The 22,467-nt window shown below is 42.9% G+C and overlaps 1 protein-coding gene across 1 annotated transcript; it reads right to left on the bottom strand.

Annotated features, from left to right (window-relative positions):
* Positions 1 to 391: 391 nt before the first annotated feature.
* On the bottom strand, positions 392 to 21,179 carry LOC124046316 (saccharopine dehydrogenase-like oxidoreductase). Its single transcript, XM_046366558.1, has 12 exons — positions 20,773 to 21,179; positions 16,128 to 16,240; positions 6,855 to 6,935; positions 6,549 to 6,678; positions 4,444 to 4,493; positions 4,167 to 4,297; positions 3,955 to 4,072; positions 1,800 to 1,919; positions 1,632 to 1,688; positions 1,411 to 1,522; positions 1,239 to 1,320; positions 392 to 1,153 (listed from the first exon to the last, which is right to left on the bottom strand). Exons 1-12 carry the CDS (start codon positions 20,969 to 20,971, stop codon positions 1,063 to 1,065), a joined length of 1,284 nt encoding a protein of 427 aa, XP_046222514.1. The 5' UTR covers positions 20,972 to 21,179; the 3' UTR covers positions 392 to 1,062.
* Between the last annotated feature and the right edge of the window lie 1,288 nt (positions 21,180 to 22,467).

Below are 22,467 nucleotides of genomic sequence, written 5' to 3'. Positions count from 1 at the left end.
GAAGGGTGATGATTGTAATAAAGATTTTTAACCGTTTTCAATTTGGACGTCTGGTCTCTTCTTGCCCAGACTCTAACCATTTCCAGCCTTCCAATATCTTTGCATGCACATTCAAGTATTTAAATGGACCTACGTCCATCAACACTGCTTTACATTTCAATATACCTCAACACTTGAAATAGTAGAGCTGTAGAGCCAAAATAAAGCCAATGTTCCAGTGTTTGCGGAGACTGCATTCACGGCAAACGCTGCACGTCGGCTCAATCTGAAATTACCTTCATTTTTTATTGCAGATCTTCAATACAGATTTAATCCCCCCTTTAGAGTTGTCAGACCGGGACCTCTGTGAAACTAAACTGACTGGTCAGTGAGGAATCAGACACAAGGCTAGTTTATTTCAGTAGTGTTGGGTTTTATTCAGCCAAGTAGAGAAGACCTACAGCCCTAGGAGAACAGAACCTGTCCAACACACGCTCAGTGAATCACAGAAGACACTGCAAAGTTGTGGGAAGGATCATCCCAGCTTTGTGTGTATGTAGTACCCAAACAACCATTTAACAAGCAGCAAGCACTACTTTGTTGATCATTCCTTGATCCTGCTAAACTATATTTGATTACAGCACACCATCGTTCAAAGGAGGAATTTCTGATCCTCTTGAAGTAAGGTAGGTTTCAGACAGTGCTTGGAAATTAAACAAACATTGATCAGAGGAAGGACAGAAGCATCATAAGGCAGTCAAGCTTTTTTTGAGAGAGAAACAGGCACTCACAGGCATTAATCTACTGAGCCATGACAAACTGCACATCCATTGGAGAGTTAGAGCGGGGGCACCATTATTTAACAAGAAGGAAACTGTCTCTTTAAAAACTAGTCACAGACAAGCAGAAGGTTTTCATTATTGGGCCATGTTGCAAAGTTGAAAGGAACCCCCCCCCCCCCAAAAGAAAATCAGATTTTAAACACTGAAACGTAACCTTGATTAACTAAATGTTGCCGCTAGCCAAGTTTCACTTTGCAGCATGACCATCTAGTGATAAGTCATGGGGGTCAGGGGTCACACATTAGATGACAGAGAACTGGATGCCATGCTTGTTGAGACGCTCCACCAGCTTAGTTTTGGCAAAGGTTGCTCCTGGGGTGTACACACCTCCCCTAAAGAGAGAGGAGGTTGAGATAACATGCATCAGATGTAATACAATAGCCGCACAAACACTACCCTGTGTGTGTGTGAACTCACTTCTTGGGGAGGGATGTGGGCTCGTTCAGGATGGTGATAGCGGCCTGTACCATGGCGATTGGCGTGGCCACGTAGCCCGCCTCTGAAACAGGGAGAGAAGCATTGTGTTAACCCCAGCGGCGGCAGATTACGTGGAGGGCTTGGACTAGTACGTTTTTGAGTGTTCAAGTACCTGGTCCTTGGACTAGTGTGCGGATCTTAGCATTGGGTCGTCCCTGGCTGGGGTCCTGTCCCTCAGTGTAACCTTCTCCGTAGAAGGCAAACTTGAAGGACGAACCCTCCATCTGAGTGACACAGAAATACACCAATCACTGACTAGAAGGACCAACCATTCATCTGAGTGACACTCAAACACAGCAATTTAGCAAACAAGAGATATTCATAAAACTGTACCTGCTTTCTTGTCGGTCCATCCTTGGAGAAGAAACCAAAGGAGAAAAACTCTGGATACTAAAGACAGAGAAGAGGGGGGAAGATAGTGAGAGCGGTTTGAGGTTTTCATTTTGTGTGTATGTGTATATATAAATATATATCAATGTGTGTGTGTGTGTCCTTGTTCACCTTAATCAACAGGTCTTGTCCAAAGCTGAATTTGACCAGGAACCAGAACATCATCCCAGCGAATAGCATCTTGATAATGTTGGCCACACCTCCTACTCCTGCATATGCACCATACTGGACCTGGGGTCACACAAAAGGCCAAACAGGTCCATTTCTCAACTGGGTTTGGACGGGAGAGCCACATCACACTAAATGTGCGGATTGCCCAGAGAGAGAGTAAGCGAGAAAGGGGGGCTGAAGCTCATTAGCTAGAATTTGAATTGCAAGGGGGTTGGGCCCACAAGGGAGGAAATGTAGGGAAAATTGTCACTTTCAAACCTAGGGAATTTATGGTTGATTGAGGTGAAACAGTCGTTCTGCTCATGGATTATCCTCTTAAATGGAACTGCATCATTTGAAACCACTAGTAATGTGGTGTACTCCATGAATGGTTCAAATCTCACCTTTCAGGTAAACATAGTTCAATTGCCGAGGTGTAGTCACTTGAACATAAGCTCAAGTACACGGTACAAATATTTGACTGTACATGACGTATTTCCTATTGAAAAAAAATTATGAATAAGGCTTGAAATTACATGTTTTCTCAATATAGTATTATCAAATTAGAAAAGCACTAACTATAAGATGTAACCTTCCTCATAACTGTGAAATACATACTTGTATGTTTAGTGTTAGAGAAAATGTGCATATATTCGAAAGATTTCGATTAAAACATCTGCCCCCACAAAGTGTTTAAAATCTATGGATTATTTTAGATGAATGGCTACAAACCGATCTCAATGTACTATAGTGATGAAACCACTCTCCCCTGCTGTGCTACGATGTAAGGATTGCAGGCATGTGCTTTGTCAGTGGCTGTGACGCAGGGCTAAGCAAGGAGTTGATGGACAGTCGGAAAACGGAATTAAATGGTAGGAGGGACATCCCAGCTTCAAGTTGTTTCAGATTTCACATCCTATGTCACACAGGTGCAAAAAACATACTACCGTGTCTGTGGGAACCAGGGCTATCGCTCAGTCGTAACTGGTTACAGAACCACGCAGGTCCCCTAAACAGAGGACTTTACACCTAAGATTATGTATGTAGTAACTACACATTGACACAGAGCCCAAAGCGGGAGGTTTAAAAAATAAAAAAACTTTGTTATTCGTACCAGAGCGTTTTTCTTTGACTTGAATGCCGTTGTAAACAACTGCCAACTTTCCAGGTCATAGACATGTCTTACATGGGAAGAAAGCTTCAATTCTTTTTACTCTAACTGCACTGTCCAATTTACAGTAGCTATTACAGAAAAATAATACCATGCTATTGCTTGAGGATAGTGCACAACAACACATTTATTACAGCAACTGGTTTGATATATTCACCTCTGAAGGCAAATAATGTCCTTACATTCAGTAATGTTGCTCTGATTTGTCATCTTGAGGGTCCCAGAGATAAAGTGTAGTTTTGTTTGATAAAAATATATTTCTATATTCAAAAGTGGGAACTGGGGTCTACAGTTTGACCCCACTGCTGTCTCTGGCTCCACACCCACCCCGCCCGGCCATCTAGATGTGTGAAGGTTAGTTAGTATATTTTCTGTAGGGAAGCTAATGATCCATCATGTTTGACATTCCTGGGAGTGTCTAAAACACATTCTTTTATTAGAATAGCATTTTTTGTATGTTCTCTATAGTTATGTAGTTGATGTATCAATTGAACAATTCGGTACAATTATTAATTTCACATTTCCACAAACTTCAAAGTGTTTCCTTTCAAATAGTATCAAGAATATGCATATCCTTGCTTCAGGTCCTGAGCTACAGGCAGTTAGATCTGGGTATGTCATTTTAGGAGGAAATTGAAACAAAAGGGTCTGATCCTAAAGACTTTTAAAAATAAATAAGGCTTACATCAACTAAATGTACTCAATTATCTCTTGTAATGAAGTTTGGCGCCAACACTATTACATTAAATACATACAAGTCATCACCCCATGCCCTAGCTGTGATGCACACAGACACCCAAGATTTATTAGGCCATATCCTATTTCTCACGTTCAGACAGAGCCACATCCCACTAAAATTGCACTGTGCAAAATTGCACAAGAACACACACTGGTCTCTCGCTCTGTGTCCGTGTGTCCGTGTGTCTGTGTGAGAGAGAGACCTACAGGTGTTTCCTGGTGTTCCTCCAGCAGAAAGCGTTGAGATCTCTTCACCACCGAGGGGTCGGCTCCCATGAACGGAACTGCATACTGCTGAACCTCATTGCTGTAGAACAGGGCACTCCTACACACACACACACACACACACACACAATGTAAAGTTAATATCAAATAAACACAACTGCAAGCGCAAACACACAACGCACAGCTCCCTGTACCTGCGTTTGATCTTTGAGCCCACCACAGGGAGAGGTTTGTGTCCAAACTTCTTCCTGAGGCTCCGCAGCTTCCCGCTGTCAGCAAAACCATAGATGGCCGACTTCCATGTCCCGTCATTGATAGAACCACCCTGAGACGGAGACAGAGAGAATGGAGTACCGACAAACTTTTAAAAACTGATTCTTACAAGGATGAGGCAGGGATTACAATGATTTACTGTTTACAGGACAAATGAGGCCAGGGCAGTGTGTGGGTTTATGGGTATTGGAGTCTTACCTCAGGTCCTGTGCTGGCTGTCAGGAAGCTCTCTAGAGCTGTGAGTGTCCCTGTGATAAGAGAAGAACACAACCGTGACACACAAACACACACACACCCAAAGGAGAGCACACACACATAAACAGCTGACGTAAACTAACCTCAGAGAGATGTATAGATTGCAAAATAGTTGGGAAGAGATTTGTAATATACCGATTCCATGGCACATGGTTTATGAACAGGTACGCAAAATGACGGCAGATACAAAACATTGAATTTTTCAATTTAAATTATGCAAAATTCTTGCAACCAAAGGGGGAGGCTTGCAAGCCGAAGAACACCATCCCAACCGTGAAGCACGGGGGTGGCAGCATCATGTTGTGGGGGTGCTTTTCTGCAGGAGGGGCTGGTGCATTTCACAAAATAGATGGCATCATGGGGTGGGAAATTATGTGGATATAGTGAAGCAACATCTCAAGACATCAGTCAGGAAGTTAAATGCTTGGCTGCAAATGGGTCTTCCAAATGGACAATGACCCCAAGCATACTTCCAAAGTTGTGGCAAAATGGCTTAAGGACAACAAAGTCAAGGTATTGGAGTGGCCATCACAAAGCCCTTAACTCAATCCTATAGAGAATTTGTGGGCAGAACAGAAAAGCGTGTGCGAGAAAAGAGGCCTACAAACCTGACTCAGTTACACCAGCTCTGTCAGGAAGAATGGGCCAAAATTCACCCAACTTATTGTGGGAAGCTTGTGGAAGGCTACCTGAAATGTTTGACCCAAGTTAAACAATTTAAAGGCAATGCTACCAAATACTAATTGAGTGTATTTAAACTTCTGACCCACTGGGAATGTGATGAAATAAATACAAGCTGAAATAAATCACTCTACTATTATTCTGACATTTCATAGTCTTAAAATTAAGTGGTGATCTAAACTGACCAAAGATCAGGAATTTTTACTAGGATTAAATGTCAGGAATTGTGAAAAACTGTATGTAAAAGGTGTATGTAAACTTGGTATATATTATATATATATATATATATATATATATATATATATATATATATAAATATATAAATATAAATATAATATATATAAATAAATATATATATATATTTATTATATATATTTATATATATATAATATATATATATATATATATATATATATGGTGTAAATGAGTCAGGTTTGTAGGCCTCCCCCTTTTTCCTCCAAACATAACAATGGTCATTATGGCCAAACAGTTCTATTTTTGTTCCTTCAGACCAGAGGATATTTGCGATCTTTGACCAAAAAGTGCGATCTTTGTCCCCATGTGCAGTTGCAAACCATAGTCTGGCTTTATGGCTGTTTTGGAGCAGTGGCTTCTTCCTTGCTGAGTGGCCTTTCAGGTAACTCTGGGTCTTCCTTCCCTGTGGCGGTCCTCATGAGAGCCAGTTTCATCATAGCGCTTGATAGGTATTGCGAATGCACTTGAAGGAACTTTCAAAGTTCTTGAAATTTTCCAGATTAAGTCATGAAGGTCAGTCAAAGTAATGATGGACTGTCGTTTCTCTTTGCTTATTTGAGCTGTTCTTGCCATAATATGGACTTTGTCTTTTACCAAATAGGGCTTCTTCGGTTTACCACCCCTACTTTGTCACAACACAACTGATTGGCTAAAACGCATTAAGAAATACATTTCTCAAATTTACTTTTAACAAGGCACACCTGTTAATTGAAATGCATTCCAGGTGACTACCTCATGAAGCTGGTTGAGAGAATAACAAGAGTGTGCAAAGCTGTCATCAAAGCAAAGGGTGGCTACTTTGAAGAATCTGAAATATATTGATATTTGTTTAACACTTTTTTGGTTGCTACATGATTCCATGTGTTATTTCATAGTTTTGATGTCGTCACTATTATTCTACAATGTAGACAATAGTAAAACAAAGAAAAACCCTGGAATGAGTAGGTGTCCAAACCTTTGACTGGTCCTGTATACAAATAAATATATGGGGGATTGGAAATGATGCATATAATTACATTGATGGAAGCTACCATCTATCTGCAATATTAAAGCTGATCTGCCCCCTAAAATATTTGTATAAAAACCCTCAGGGAGAGAACACACATACACACCTTTGAACTGGTCCCTGGTGTAGAGGACTCCCATGTCTGCAGGTATGGAGTCGAAGCCACAAGCCCCCACAATGTACACTCCTTTATCAGCTGCCTGACTGTCGTAGTTCAACTGCATACTCTCTAGGAACTACACACACACACAAGTAATAGGGAACAGCATGACATCCAGCAGGCCTCCCATTACACCTAGTGGTGTGTGTGTGAGATATTGCTTCCAACTATCAAGTCTACAGGAGTGATGTAGTGTAGGGATCAGGGTCAATTAGGGCTTGAAGCCTTGTGAGTATTATGTTGTCCACTTACCTGGGGTTCTCCACAGATGTCAATGCAGTGTGCCCCGTTCTCCACGCATGCCTTTACCACAGGTTCTCCCCAGAACCTGTACTACACACAAACACATAAACAAAACCCCTTCACGAAGGTGCTTGTGTCACTACAGTAGAATTTCTACTCCAATAGAATTTCTTTATATATTTTGTATTGAAGGCCTTTAGAAGTCATTATAATTTCATGTCATGTTCAATGTCTGGACCATGCAACTGTGTGTTACACTCACAGCTATCGCTTTTCTCTCGACTGGCTAATCTAGCATGAACCGAATACAGTTCTCGGTTCGGCTTTCCTTTCAAACCTCCCCTGGAATGCTCTGGTGCCCCCCTGGGGAGGCGCACCTAGGGCTGTGGCGGTCACGACATTCTGTCAGCCGGTTATCGTCATGCAAGAGACTGCCAGTCTCACGGTAATTGACCATTAATTAACACGAACAGGTTTAACATCTCCAGGTATACAAGCCACTGATGCACGCCTTTGGAACATCTACATTTTAACATTCATTTACACTGAACAAAAATATGAATACAACATTTAAAGAGCTGAAATAAAAGATCCCAGAAATGTTCCATATACACAAAAAGCTTATTCCTCTTACATTTTGTGCACAAATTTGTTTACATCCCTGTGGGTGAGTATTTTATCCTTTGTCAAGATAATTCATCCACCTGACAGGTGTGGAATATCAAGAAGCTGATTAAACAGCATGATTTGCCTCCAGCATCATTTTAGAGAATTTAGCAGTACGTCCAACCGGACTCACAACCTCAGACCATGTGTAACCACGCCAGTCCAGGTCCTCCAAATTCAACATCTTCACCTGCATCGATCATTTTAGGAGGGGGGAGGGGGGTGCTGAGGATTATTTCTGTCTGTATTGAAGCCCTTTTGTTGAGAAAAACTCATTCTGATTGGCTGGCCTGACTCTACAGTGGGTGGGTCTATTCCCTATGGCTGCACCATAGATTAGGGCCTAATTTATTTATTTAAATTGACTTATTTCCTTATATGAACTGTAACTCAGCAAAATCTTTGAAATTGGTGTATTATACAAAAATATTAAAACGCAACATAGGCAGGCTGCTTAGGTTTTATAGTGGAGCTGTGCATAATATGAGCAAATGAGAAAGAATATATAAACACTCAGTTCACTCCACGCATCAACCACTGTTTGAGAAGCATACTCTCGCTGCACAACAGGTCATTTTCCACCCAAACTCTGTAAACCATGGGCTCGCCAACCCTGCTTCTGAAGCTACCCAACGTTTAATTTAAGAAACCAAATTAAATCTGTAAAAAACATTGATAGTAACAGGGTTTCACTAAAATGTTGACAGCCCCTCTGCACGCTCGATACATTAATAAAGGAGAGAGGGGAGGTGGATATGCATGCTGGATCAGATATTTTGTATAGCTGAAAAAGTAATGGGTCACCCAATTAATTATGAAAATGTAAAATTACATACAAATTCCCTGTAGGCTAAATGTAAGCCGCCCTGCACAATCAATAAACTACCAGCATCGCCTAGGGCTATACGTTATCTCCCATACTCATGGATATACATTTTTGGAGCAATAGCAAAAGGCAACCTGTCCATCCAGTATGCATGATCAAATCCTCTCAGATCTGTGCATAGGGTCCAGGGGTCCATTTGGGATTGGGACCTGTCTGTTCTGAACAATACATTTCTATCTGAATTTTGTGTAACGTTGCACCTTCCTGAACACGCCCCAGGATGTGTTTGAAGAAGGTGGGAGTAGGCAGAGAGGCTGAGGTGATGATCAGAAATGACAACAGTGCCCCCTACTGGTGGAGTTCGGAATAGACACTTTGCACTTCACGTAGAGTTCTGTGGTGAAGCTGTGTATCACAATGACAGGGATTCTACCACACCCAGTCACACCTGTAATGTGTGTGTGTGTGTGTGTGTGTGTGTGTACACAAGGTGCACTGGTGATAGCCATCATCATCATTGCAGGTGTTTCACAAGCTGTGAGGTTATGGCCTTACTGCTATCAGGCCACTATCTGCAACCCCATGGCACAACAAGAGAGCAGAATGGTGATCAGGTCTGATATCAAGACAGTCTTAGATACGAACATAACGGTAGATGAGAGCAGAGCGGTGATCAGATCTGATATAACTTATGACAGACTCATTGTGTCTCTGCAGTACTTACACAGTGTGTATGTCTACAGTATTTACCAGATGTCTGTGGGTGTGTGTGACTGCATCTCCACAGTCAGCTCTGCTACCCAACTCAAACCCGGCGTTTTTTCGTCAATAACTAACGTACTGGTAGGGCTCGGGTATCATTAAATTGATCACTAACATTTTGAAGCCGAGCCATTTGCACAGTGGGGCGGCAGGTAGCCTAATGTTTAGAGCATTTGGCCAGTAACCGAAAGGTTGTTGGATCGAATCCCCGAGCTGACAACGTAAAAATCTGTCGTTCTGTCCCTGAACAAGGCAGTTAACCCACTGTTCCCCGGGAAGGCCGTTATTGTAAATAAGAATGTTCTTAACTGACTTGCCTAGTTAAATAAAGTTCAAATTAAATATATAAAAACAGTCATATCTGCTTCAACCTCGTCAAATATAAGACAGGAAAGATTATTTCACAGAAAATAAAAAAAGTTCCTTGAGTTTTGTCGGAGTTTAGTATAGTGACTAAAACTATTTAACAGTTCACTGCTCTCTAGGGTTGGGCACAGTATTCAGATTACCATATAGTCATACCGCCCTTCATGCCCTTTGGGCATTCTTTACCAGAACGCTAACAAAATTAGCACAAGTAATAGCACATTTCTACGGAGGCTGCTAGCTAAATATGTGAACGAGAACAAACAAAAACAGTAATGGCTCTGGAGCAGCATGTGTACACACTGTGTCTGTGTGGAGCCTGGAGTCGCTAGGGCAATGGGCCTGCCTGCTCTGCTCAGAAAAGATGGGGGAGGAGCAGACAGGCAAAGAACAAAGAGGAGAAAAAAAGGAAATCAAAAGATAACAGCTGTACAGATAACTCATCCAAAGGGCTTTGACTTCCTAAACACGGCAGAAAGCTAACACAATATGATGCACCGTCACCTTATTCATTTCAGCCACTTAAGATGAACTACTATAGTAAATACATTTTTAAGAAATATGTTGCTGCGTTTTGTAAAAAGCACATCTAAAATGCTTTCTGTTGAAATTTCTGCTCTTCATCAGACTAATTGTGTGCTTAAGTTGCACTTCTCCACTCAGATGAGATATCTTGAACGGGCATTCTAAACTCAGCAAAAAAACTTTTAAAAAATCCCTTTTTCAGGACCCTGTCTTCCAAGGATAATTCGTAAAATCCAAATAACTTCACATATCTTCATTGTAAAGGGTTTAAACACGGTTTCTCATGCTTGTTCAATGAACCATAAACAATTAATAAACATGCACCTGTGGAACGGTCATTAATATAATAATAATATATGCCATTTAGCAGACGCTTTTATCCAAAGCGACTTACAGTCATGTGTGCATACATTCTACGTATGGGTGGTCCCGGGGATCGAACCCACTACCCTGGCGTTACAAGCGCCATGCTCTACCAACTGAGCTACAGAAGGACCAGCTTACAGACGGTAGGCAATTAAAGTCACAGTTATGAAAACTTAGGACAAGAGGCCTTTCTACTGACTCTGAAAAACACCAAAAGAAAGATGCCCAGATGCTCTGCGTGAATGTGCTTTAGGCATGCTGCAAAGAGGCATGAGGACTGCAGATGTGGCCAGGGCAATAAATTGCAATGCCCGTACTGTGAGACGCCTAAGACAGCGCTACAATGAGATCGGACGGACAGCTGATCGCCCTTGCAGTGGCAGACCACGTGTAACAACACCTGCACAGGATCGGTACATCCGAACATCACACCTACGGGACTGGTACAGGATGTGTCGTGGAATTATCAGAATTTGTTGGTAACATTTGTAAGATGTTTAATATTCATCAAATGTGTGTAAGTTACTTCTCATAAGAATGTATTTTGTTGTAATATAGTGGTGGCCATTGGCAGTTATCTGTTCTATGTCAGGACTAAGTTGCATGGGCCGCTGAGAGGGGAGAGGTCAAAGTGTCATCATGTGTAAACATATATTTTACTCCCTACTTCTGGGGTTTGGGAAAGGAGACAAAGCTGAACGATGAATTATGTCTATGCCGTCTGATTATGTGTGTCTTTGCTATTAAAAGGAACTCAGTTGCATTGTAAGAGGACTCTCAGAGAATCCACTGGGAGACACTGAATTTATCTGAGAGTCACAGGATTGTGATAAGAGCTCATATAATTAAAGATGGACTTTTATAACTAACTCTGACGTGTGTGTGTGTGTGTGGTTTGCTCCCATGATTTGGTAAATAGAGGAAATTTCCACGACAGATGGCAACTGCCGCCTGAGTTACACCAGGAACGCACAATCCCTCCATCAGTGCTCAGACTGTCCTCAATAGACAGAGAGGCTGGACTGAGGGCTTGAATGCCTGTTGTAAGGCAGGTCCTCACCAGACATCACCGGCAACAACGTCACCTATGGGCACAAACCCACCGTTGCTGGACCAGACAGGACTGGCAAAAAGTGCTCTTCACTGGGTAGTCGCGGTTTTGTGTCACCAGGGATGATGGTCGGATTCGCGTTTATCGTTGAAGGGATGAGCGTTACACTGTACTCTGGAGTGGGTTCGATTTGGAGGTGGAGGGTCTGTCATGGTCTGGGGCGGTGTGTTGCAGCATCATCGGACTGAGCTTGTTGTCATTACAGATAATCTCAATGCTGTGGGTTACAGGGAAGACATCCTCCTCCCTCATGTGGTACCCTTCCTGCATGCTCAACCTGACATGACCCTCCAGCATGACAATGCCACCAGCCATACTGCTCGTTCTGTGCGTGATTTCCTGCAAGACAGGAATGTCAGTGTTCTGCCATGGCCAGTGAAGAGCCCAGATCTCAATCCCATTGAGCACATCTGGGACCTGTTGGATCCCCCCAGAAATGCCCAGGAACTTGCAGGTGTCTTGGTGGAAGAGTGGGGTAACATCTCACAGCAAGAATTGGCAAATCTGGTGCAGTCCATGAGAAGGACATGCACTGCAGTACTTAATGCAGCTGGTGGCCACACCAGATACTGACTGTTACTTTTGATTTTGACCCACCCTTTGTTCAGGGAAACATTCAAGTCTGTGGAACTTGTTCAGTTTATGTCTCAGTTGTTGAATTGTATGTTATGTTTGCTGAAAATAAAACGCAGTTGACATTGAGAGGACGTTTCTTTTTTTGCTGAGTTTATAAACAGACAGCACTCCCGACTTTTGTAGAGGTAGCCAGCCTACTTTTTTCCTGCTAAAATGCAAGATCAACTTTAAAAGCTACAATATGTACATTTTTAGGCGACCTGACCAAATTCACATTAAAAAAGTGAGTTTAAAAATGAATCTGACATCGTCATTGGAAGCAAGTCTAAGAAACGGTAGATCTGTTCAATGTGCGCCATTTCTATGCTGCCCGTTCTTAAGTTTAGCTTTGGGTCTTTTACGTTCAGTTTTGTACACCAGCTTAAAATACAACATTTGGTTATGGGAAATATATTTCACAGCTGTTAGATAGTACAATGATTCTCTACACAATGATTGCTTTTTTTTTGTCACAATCTGAAATTAGGCAAACTACTAGAATTTTAGCAACCAGGAAATGGCTGAGCAGTTTCTGCATATTGCATCTTTAAGCAAAACAATAGGAAATGTAGCTGGCTACATCGTTTCTATGATAAGCATTAGAAATATGTCATCCATGTATTGTTTTTCAAAAAATACTTAGCTTTTTCATTGTAAGCTAATTTACCTGTGTGGCTGCCATCTAAATAGCTTTGCACTTTGTCATCTGATGAAAATGAAGCTTCGTCTCCTATTGCACAAGATGACTGCAGGGGTTTACTTAAAAAGCAGCTATTGAGCAGGGCAGTCAAGAGGAGCTGTTGCTATGGATGCGTGTGCTAACTAGCTAGCGCCATGAGCATAGTGCATGCAGAGCGAGATGCCTGTAGCAGGGAGCGAATGACTGACAGAGGAGCAGTTAATGGATTTACTAAAGGAGGAAGTTATTTCTGACTTCAGGCAGGGCTTTAAATTGGGAAGAAGCAATCGGGCCTAGGTAGGGCAGGGCCTGAATGTCACAGGCATGGGTAGGGCTCGGGTTTAAAATGCATGCCCGTGGAGGGCTCTACAGTCAGTACTTACTGGCCCCACACAGTTGAGAACAATGATAGCCTGTTTGCACATGGCAGACAGAGTCAGGCTCTTCCACATCAGCCATGATGACCTCCACCGCAGACGGACTAATCTAGTGTGTCCCGAATACAGTTTGTTTTGGCTCTCCTTTCACGCCTACCTTGAAACTCTGGTGCCCCTCTGGGGAGGCATGCCATATTTTGAAAACCTCTGATATAATGAATATGGTGAAACTTTCACCTAGTCTATCAGAGGGAAAGGTGGAGCTATTACCATATTGATTGCCCTGTGAAATCATCTCAGATCTGTGCATAGGGTCCAGGGGTCCATTTGGGATTTAGACCTGTCCGTTCTGAACAATACATTTCTATAAAAACGTCCTTATTTTATTTATTTATAAGCAACACAAAACAAACACATACAAATGACTACATCGTACAAACATCACACCCTCTCAAGCTCACACTACCATCGCCTTCATATAACTTTCTGTCGTCGCGTGCTAACATTTTTTAGACAATAAAGCATTTGACCTTTCCATTAGGTGAAAGACGGAGGATTGGCTGATTTCCAGTTTGAGTATATATTTTTTTAAAGATAAATTTACAGGAAGAGTATTGTCCAACCCATTAGATATCTCACTGCACCCTCATGTGCCATGTCTTGAAATAGACTAATTAAAAGTATATTTACATTACAATATCTATCTCTGACACCCATCTTTCCAACTCCGCACATAACTTTAGAATTTTGTAGCATTCCCAGAAGGCATGAATTGTTGAGTCATTAGTAGTTTTACACTTCAGACATGACTTGTGACATTGTACTCTCCTGAACACACCCCAGGAGACAGTTGAATGTGTTTGAAGAAGGTAAGGAGTCGACAGAGAGAGCAGGATGCAACTGCAGCTCGCAATTCGGGGCATTCCTGCATATGCAGGAAACCCTCTTTTTACTTCTAATATTAAGCTATGACTCCAGTACATACAGTGGGGCAAAAAAAGTATTTAGTCAGCCACCAATTGTGCAAGTTCTCCCACTTAAAAATATGAGAGGCCTATAATTTTCATCATAGGTACACTTCAACTATGACAGACGAAATTAGACAAATCCAGAAAATCACATTGTAGGATTTTTAATATATTTATTTGCTAATTATGGTGGAAAATAAGTATTTGGACACCTACAAACAAGCAAGATGTCTGGCTCGCACAGACCTGTAACTTCTTTAAGAGGCTCCTCTGTACTCCACTCGTTACCTGCATTAATGGCACCTGTTTGAACTTGTCATCAGTATAAAAGACACCTGTCCACAACCTCAAACAGTCACACTCCAAACTCCACTATGGCCAAGACCAAAGAGCTGTCAAAGGACACCAGAAACAAAATTGTAGACCTGCACCAGGCTGGGAAGACTGAATCTGCAATAGGTAAGCAGCTTGGTTTGAAGAAATCAACTGTGGGAGCAATTATTAGGAAATGGAAGACATACAAGACCACTGATAATCTCCCTCGATCTGGGGCTCCACGCAAGATCTCACCCCGTGGGGTCAAAATGATCACAAGAACGGAGCTGGGACCAAAGTAACAAAGCCTACCATCAGTAACACACTACGCCGCCAGGGACTCAAATCCTGTAGTGCCAGACGTACTGGCTTAAGCAGGGGGACACATGTTCAGGCCCGTCTGAAGTTTGCTAGAGAGCATTTGGATGATCCAGAAGAAGATTGGGAGAATGTCATATGGTCAGATGAAACCAAAATATAACTTTTTGGTAAAAACTCGTCGTGTTTGGAGGACAAAGAATGCTGAGTTGCATCCAAAGAACACCATACCTACTGTGAAGCATGGGGGAGAAACATCATGCTTTGGGGCTGTTTTTCTACAAAGGGACCAGGACGACTGATCCGTGTAAAAGAAAGAATGAATGGAGCCATGTATCGTGAGATTTTGAGTGAAAACCTTCCATCAGCAAGGGCATTGACGATGAAACGTGGCTGGGTCTTTCAGCATGACAATGATCCCAAACACACCGCCCGGGCAACAAAGGAGTGGCTTCGTAAGAAGCATTTCAAGGTCCTGGAGTGGCCTAGCCAGTCTCCAGATCGCAACCCCATAGAACATCATTGGAGGGAGTTGAAAGTCCGTGTTGCCCAGCAACAGCCCCAAAACATCACTGCTCTAGAGGAGATCTGCATTGAGGAATGGGCCAAAATACCAGCAACAGTGTGTGATAACCTTGAAGACTTACAGAAAACATTTGACCTCTGTCATTGCCAAAGGGTATATAAAAGTATTGAGAAACTTTTGTTATTGACCAAATACTTATTTTCCACCATAATTTGCAAATAAATTCATTAAAAATCCTACAATGTGATTTTCTGGATTTTTTTCTCATTTTGTCTGTCATAGTTGAAGTGTACTACCTATGATGAAAATTACAGGCCTCATCTTTTTAAGTGGGAGAACTTGCACAATTGGTGGCTGACTAAATACTTTTTTGCCCCACTGTACATGGGAGGCAAAGGGCGCTCCAGTACAGTAAATGGTGGTAATGCATCCTAACATTGGATACCAACCCCATAAACCACACAGAAGAAACGGTGGGGGAGACAATGGTAGATAGCTATATCTAGTACACACCAGTAGTGTCCTTTGCTGTAATGGATGTGTGTGTGTGTACAAGGTGCACTGGTGATAGCCATCATCATCATCATTGCAGGTGTTTCACAAGCTGTGAGGTTATGGCCTTACTGCTATCAGGCCACTATCTGCAGCCCCATGGCACAACAGGAGAGCAAGAGTGGTAATCAGGTCTGATATCAAGACAGTCTTATATACGAACACAACGGTAGAGGCAGCATATGAAATATTGCTTACTGATGACAGACTCATTGTGTCTTTGCAGTACTTACACAGTGTGTGTGTCTACAGTATTTAAAATGTGTGTGTGTGTGTGTGTGTGTGTTGCATCTCCACAGTCAGTACTTACTGGCCCCACACAGTTGAGAACAATGACAGCCTGTTTGCACATGGCAGCCAGAGAGTCAGGCTCTCCCACATCAGCCACGATGACCTCCACTGCAGTCCTCAGCTCCGGCTTACCTAATAACATAGCAGAGGACTCAGTCATTTCACCTTTATATTAGAAACATCTACTTACCAATACACCACACCTCATTATGTGTTTAACTAAATCCCTGAGGACTTGTCACGGACCAACACCACCACCACTGGGCGCAACAGCGTCTCTACTTCTTAAGGCGGCTGAAGAAATTCAGCATTGCCACCCCGGGTCCTCTCCAAATACTACCAGTGCACCATCGACATGGCCTGGTACGGGAACAGCTCCGTCCACGACCGCAAGGCCCTCCAGCGGGTGGTGAAGATGGCCCAGTACATCACTGGGAACGTGCTCCCACCCATCCAGAACATCTACTGGAAACGGTGCCTGCGGAAGGCCTGCAGCATCATCAAGGACCCCACACACCCCAGCCACAAGCTGTTTACTCCCTTACCGTCAGGCAGACTGTATCAGAGCATGAGGACTGATGCCAACAGGCTCAGAGACAGTTACTATCTACAAGCCATCAGACTGTATCAGAGCATGAGGACTGATGCCAACAGGCTCAGAGACAGTTACTATCTACAAGCCATCAGACTGTATCAGAGCATGAGGACTGATGCCAACAGGATCAGAGACAGTTACTATCTACAAGCCATCAGACTGTATCAGAGCATGAGGTCTGATACCAACAGGCTCAGAGACAGTTACTATCTACAAGCAATCAGATTGCTGAACACGTTCACTGAACTGAGCACCTGCTCTGACTCTACACCTTAGCACACATGCACCCATACAATTGCTGCTACCAAACTCTTATGATTGATTGCTAAATGCTTCCCCAAAACATGCAAATAAAAATTACTTCCTGTATTATACTGTTGGATTCGACATTTTGAACATTGAGATATTAAATAAATGATAGGAAAGAGGCATAGAATCAAAGGTGAAAGAGACTGGACCTCTGTAGAAAGACAGATAGCTGTGGAATGTGTTGGGGGACAGGAGCAGAGCACCGTGTTGATACAGGGGAGACAGATGGACATCTGTGGATTAGATGAAGGAGGGGCTGAGGTCAGGGGGCGAGGACAGATTCCCTTAAGGGAGTAATAAGGGTTTGGTATCCCTGTTACCCTCTTTCTTCATAAGATGGAAGGATTGGAGAGAAGGCGTGCATTAAGTAGGATGTATGTAACTGTGATGGAGAGAAATGGAGCGTCTGCTAAATGACTTAAATGTAAATGTAAATGTGTCTGAAAACAGCTGTACAGAGCCTTTGGGAAGGATTCAACTTGGTTAAAGCTTATCTAGCGTCCGCGAGTTATTTACTCTGAAAAATAAGAACCTAACAATACTTATGCTAAGATGTTTATTCTATTCTACTGAGCCATTTACTTCATGTTCATATTCTTATCTTTTATTATTTCTTACTGTTGCTGCGTTGTCCAGAAGGAACCTGGCAGTCAGAATGTCGTTGGACAGTGTATACTATGTGTATCCTGTACATACAACTAATACAACTTGAATCTTTAACTAGCTATGGTGATACATGAACAACCTGGTTTAAAAAGCCCAGTGACCAAAGAGTTTGTCAGACCCCTGAACTGAATTCTGTATGTGTAGCCTGTGTGTGTGTGATCTGTGTGCACGTAGCCTATAGCTTGGGGGGAAACGGACATTGCTATCCGTGTTCCCCAAGCCTCCGTGTCACTGTTGCCTTCAAATGTAGACCAGATAAAAGATCGAAGTACTAAAAGCTGCTATATTTGTATTCTGGTTCAATAAAGTACATTCGAGGAGCATCGACAAGACACCGTTTGTTCTCTTTTCTGTGCTGCTTTGTCGGGCCGGGACAACGCCTATATCGCAATATTTTTTCCATGGCAGAAATGAGAACACGAAGCCGACCAAACTCCTTTGTCCTTTAAAAACCTGCTGTATGTAAAATACTGTATTACAAGAGAATGTTGGTTTCCAACATTCCTAGAGAAGTTCTATTTCGCTTTAAGTCTTGTTTCCTTGCCACAGCACCAATGAGTATAGCGATACTGCTATCGTCCCGGCTCCACAATGCTTTGCATCAGCCCCCCTGAATAAGTTAACATGTTATAATGCACATTGGCACATTACCCCCTGTAGCTCATGACTAAACATGGACTGTTGGAAGTTAGGCACACGTTGAACTCTGTGGCGTAGCCATAACAGATAGGAAAGCACTGCCCTATTGAAACCTCACTGATGGAGGCAAAACATGGGCCATAGAAGGATGAATGCCTATCAAATAAGTCATATTGTACACACATGACAAAGTACACTACATGTCTCTTGCATATCCCAAGCAAGTGCTCTAACATACCTGCCAATGTATTATATTTAGAAGATATCGCCTAACCCATGACAATTGTGTCTGAAATGTCAACCTGGCCATGTGATGGGGGGGCATGTAGACTGTCACTGTTGGGCAGGGTAACCATTCAGAGGCCAGGGGGTGGGTTTGTATAGAGGCTATTGCGCTGCAGGGGCATGTTCAAACAGCTGTTGGTGAGGGCTATCCCGGGAGGGCAGAAGGAACAAAGCACAGCTCCATTCTCCCTGATGCCAACCCCAGCAGAACCTAGGCTATCCCTTTTCTGGCAAGCCAACCACTCTCTGATTTAAAATGAATACTGAATGTATCGAGTGCTGCAACTTTATAGAGTGTGAGATATCTGGTCTGACAACATATGCCCAGCTACCACAGCAACTACTACTGACAGACATTCCTTACGTCCGTGCAATTGAGATGTATACTTCTTTTTTTCCTGCAAGCCCATGGCAGTAAGCGCAATGCAAGTGCAGAAGATCACTGGTCAAAACACTTGGTTGTACGATAACTGATACAACACAGTGTGTGACTAGGTTTTAAATCAGTCCAGGTGAGTGTCCTGTCTGGCACATGACACACAGTAAACTCAGTGTAGACACGACGACACCGAGCTGTCAAGAAAGCTTCCTTGAATCCCCCTGGAAAATCAGATTACAATGCACAACGGTGTCAATCAACTAACTAGACCAAAGGTCATCACTGGTTAATCTCTCGTGGACAGTGTAAACATATTTACGGGAAACTTTAGATCTGATTTAAATGGGATTACTCTCTAGTTAGCATCCAGCGTGACCAAATTAAAATGTGTAATATAAATTGTATTAGCTAGTTTAGGGCAATGTCAATGAAGCCAGTCTGATGATGATGCTCGGTCGCCAGACTTTGAGCACACTGATTAAGATATGAATTCTAAAGACGTTATTGTCCCTAGAATTTCTAAGCAAACAGCTGGAGGAAGGGCTTTCTCCTATAGAGCTCAATTTTTATGGAATGGTCTGCCTATCCTTGTGAGAGACGCAGACTCAGTCTCTTAAGTCCTTACTGAAAACTTGTCTCTTCAATAGGTCCTATGATTGAGTGTGGTCTGGCGAAGGTGAAGGGCGAGGCACAGGAACGACGAACTGCCCTTGCTGTCTCTGTCTGGCTGGCTCCCTTCTCTCCACTGGGATTCTCTGCCTCTGACCCTATTACAAGGGCTGAGTCACTGGCTTACTGGTGCTCTTCCATGCCGTCCCTAGGAGGGGTGCATCACTTAAGTGGGTTGAGTCACCGACGTGACCTTTCTTTTCCGGTTTTGCTTCCCCCCCCCTCGGGCGGAGGAGGAGATCTTCGTGGGCTATACTCAGCCTTGTCTCAGGGTAGTAAATTGGTGGTCTGTTGATATCACTCCAGTGGTGTGAGGGCTGTGCTTTGGCAAAGTGGGTGGGGTTATATCCTGCTTGGTTGGCCCTGTCAGGGGGTATCGTCGGACAGGGCCACAGTGTCCCCCGACACACCAGTCTCAGTCTCCAGTATCTATGCTGCAATAGTCTATGTGCAGGGGGGCTAGGGTCAGTCTGTTATATATTGTGGAATTATCCTGTCTTATCTGGTGTCCTGTGTGAATTTAAGTATGCTCCCCCTAATTCTTTCTCCCTCCCCTCCTGGAGGACCGGAGCCCTAGGATCATGCCTCAGGACTACTTGGCCTGATGACTCCTGGCTGTCCCCAGTCCACATGGTCATGCTGCTGCTTCAGTTTCAACTGTTCTGCCTGTGGCTGACCTGTTCACCGGACATGGTACCTTGTCCCAGACCTGCTGTTTTCCACTCTCTACCGCACCTGCTATCTCGACCTCTGAATGCTCAGCTATGAAAAGCCAAATGACATTTACTCCTGAGGTACTGACCTGTTGCACCCACAACCACTGTAATTATTATTTGACCCTGCTGGTCATCTATGAACGTTTGAACACTTTGAAGAACAATCTGTCCTTAAATGGCCATGTACTCTTATAATCTACACCCAGCCCAGGCCACCCCTCAGAGCCTGGTTCCTCTCTGTTTCTTCCTAGGCTCCTGCCTTTCTAGGTAGTGTTTCCTAGCCAACGTGCTTCTACACCTACATTGCTTGCTGTTTGGCTGGGTTTTAGGCCGGGTTTCTGCATAGCACTTTGTAACATCTGCTGAAGTAAAAAGGGCTTTATAAATACATTTGATTGATACGTACCGAGGGTTCCGGCGGCCTGCTCTAGAACTTTGTCCAGTTTCTGTCTGCTTCTCCCAGCCACAGCCCATTTCAGCGTCCCATTCGGCCCTTCCGATACGGTCCTGGCCACCTCTTCAACCACAAACTGCCCGGTGAAACCCGAAGCACCAAAAATAACAATGTGATAGGGTCTGCTAGAGGAGGTATCCACCTTCGCCATAGTTACAACTAGTTATACTCAGGGAAACACAACGACGCGAGAGGGTATGGGAATGAGCGAAATGCAAGGAGCGGGCTAATATAAATGACAGATAGCAAAGCTGTCACTTCCGTAGTCTGATGATGATGCTCTGTCGCCGGACTTTGACCGCACTGATAAAGATATGAAACCTAAACACCGCTGATGCAAATGGTCTGCATGCACAAACAAAGCGTTTTATTGACGTTAGTTTAAATACAGCTTTTTGTATTTGTTACCAACATGTTATTTGATGTCATTAACATATTAAATGACATAACCAATTGAAACGCTGATATCTGAAAAGTAGGTGTGGTTGTAAACGTTTTGGTTTACAATTGGATGTCTATGCTGTCAATCTGTCTTTATTTTGAATCATCGCTTGATAGCGCGGGAGTTCGATTAATCTCGCCCGGGCGCCGTGTAGGCGTGTTTTGCTCCGGATGAAAGTTGGATGCATTCCATTTGGAACCAGGTGCGCCCTGTGTCAGACGGAGAAGTCGGTTCAAAAAAAGTAATGTAATTAAGCAGGTGCAGTAATGAGGGACAGTTGCTTTTGTCACACAGTTGATGACGTGCAGGTCTACATACCAGTAGGTTCAGGGTCGACTGATAAGCTAACAGCTCTCCCTGCCTGTTTCATTCGACCTACACTATGATCAGAGCCAGATTTTCAACATCTTGATGCTCTATATAATTATATAACATATATTCAAGGAATTGTCCACCAAGTTTATGTGCCAATGCACCACAACCAATTAACTAAACAGACTACGGCACTTCAACATCATGGTTTGCTTTTTCTACACCACAATCTGCACAATTTGGATGCTGGAATTATATTTTGGATGAAAGTGAGCAAGTAGCCTAATCAGATAAAAACATTGTGACTGGTTGTGTTTAAGCCACATATACAAGGTATATAAAATATATACAGTGGGACAAAAAGTATTTAGTCAGCCACCAATTGTGCAAGTTCTCCCACTTAAAAAGATGAGAGAGGCCTGTAATTTTCATCATATGTACACTTCAACTATGACAGACAAAATGAGAAAAAAAATCCAGAAAATCACATTGTAGGATTTTTTATGAATTTATTTGCAAATTATGGTGGAAAATAAGTATTTAGTCAATATATATATATATATCTGCAATGACAGACGTCAAATGTTTTCAGCAGGGTAGCCTAGTGGTTCGAGCGTTGGACTAGTAACCAGAAGGTTGCAAGTTCAAATCCCTGAGCTGTAAAGGTACAAATCTGTCGTTCTGCCCCTGAACAGGCAGTTAACCCACTGTTCCTAGGCTGTCATTGAAAATAAGAATGTGTTCTTAACTGTCTTGCCTAGTAAAATAATGGTTAAAAAAAGTCTTCACAATACCACACACTGTTGCTGGTATTTTGGCCCATTCCTTCATGCAGATCTCCTCTAGAGCAGTGATGTTTTGGGGCTGTTGCTGGGCAACACGGACTTTCAACT

The sequence above is a fragment of the Oncorhynchus gorbuscha genome, linkage group LG10, assembly GCF_021184085.1.
Source record: "Oncorhynchus gorbuscha isolate QuinsamMale2020 ecotype Even-year linkage group LG10, OgorEven_v1.0, whole genome shotgun sequence".
In the NCBI taxonomy this organism is placed as follows: domain Eukaryota; kingdom Metazoa; phylum Chordata; class Actinopteri; order Salmoniformes; family Salmonidae; genus Oncorhynchus; species Oncorhynchus gorbuscha.
Note: the sequence above shows the minus strand (reverse complement) of the source record. Positions and strands in the feature narration are given on the sequence as shown.

Bases quoted from the DNA above. Each gene is read 5' to 3' on its own strand.
- LOC124046316 (XM_046366558.1), bottom strand. From the start codon at position 20,971: ATGGCGAAGGTGGATACCTCCTCTAGCAGACCCTATCACATTGTTATT. The intron at 1,920-3,954 runs GTAGGTCTCTCT...GTGTGACCCCAG, and splicing joins AGGAACACCAGGAAACACCT to GTCCAGTATGGTGCATATGC. The intron at 1,689-1,799 runs GTGAACAAGGAC...CTCTGTCTTTAG, and splicing joins GACAAGACCTGTTGATTAAG to TATCCAGAGTTTTTCTCCTT.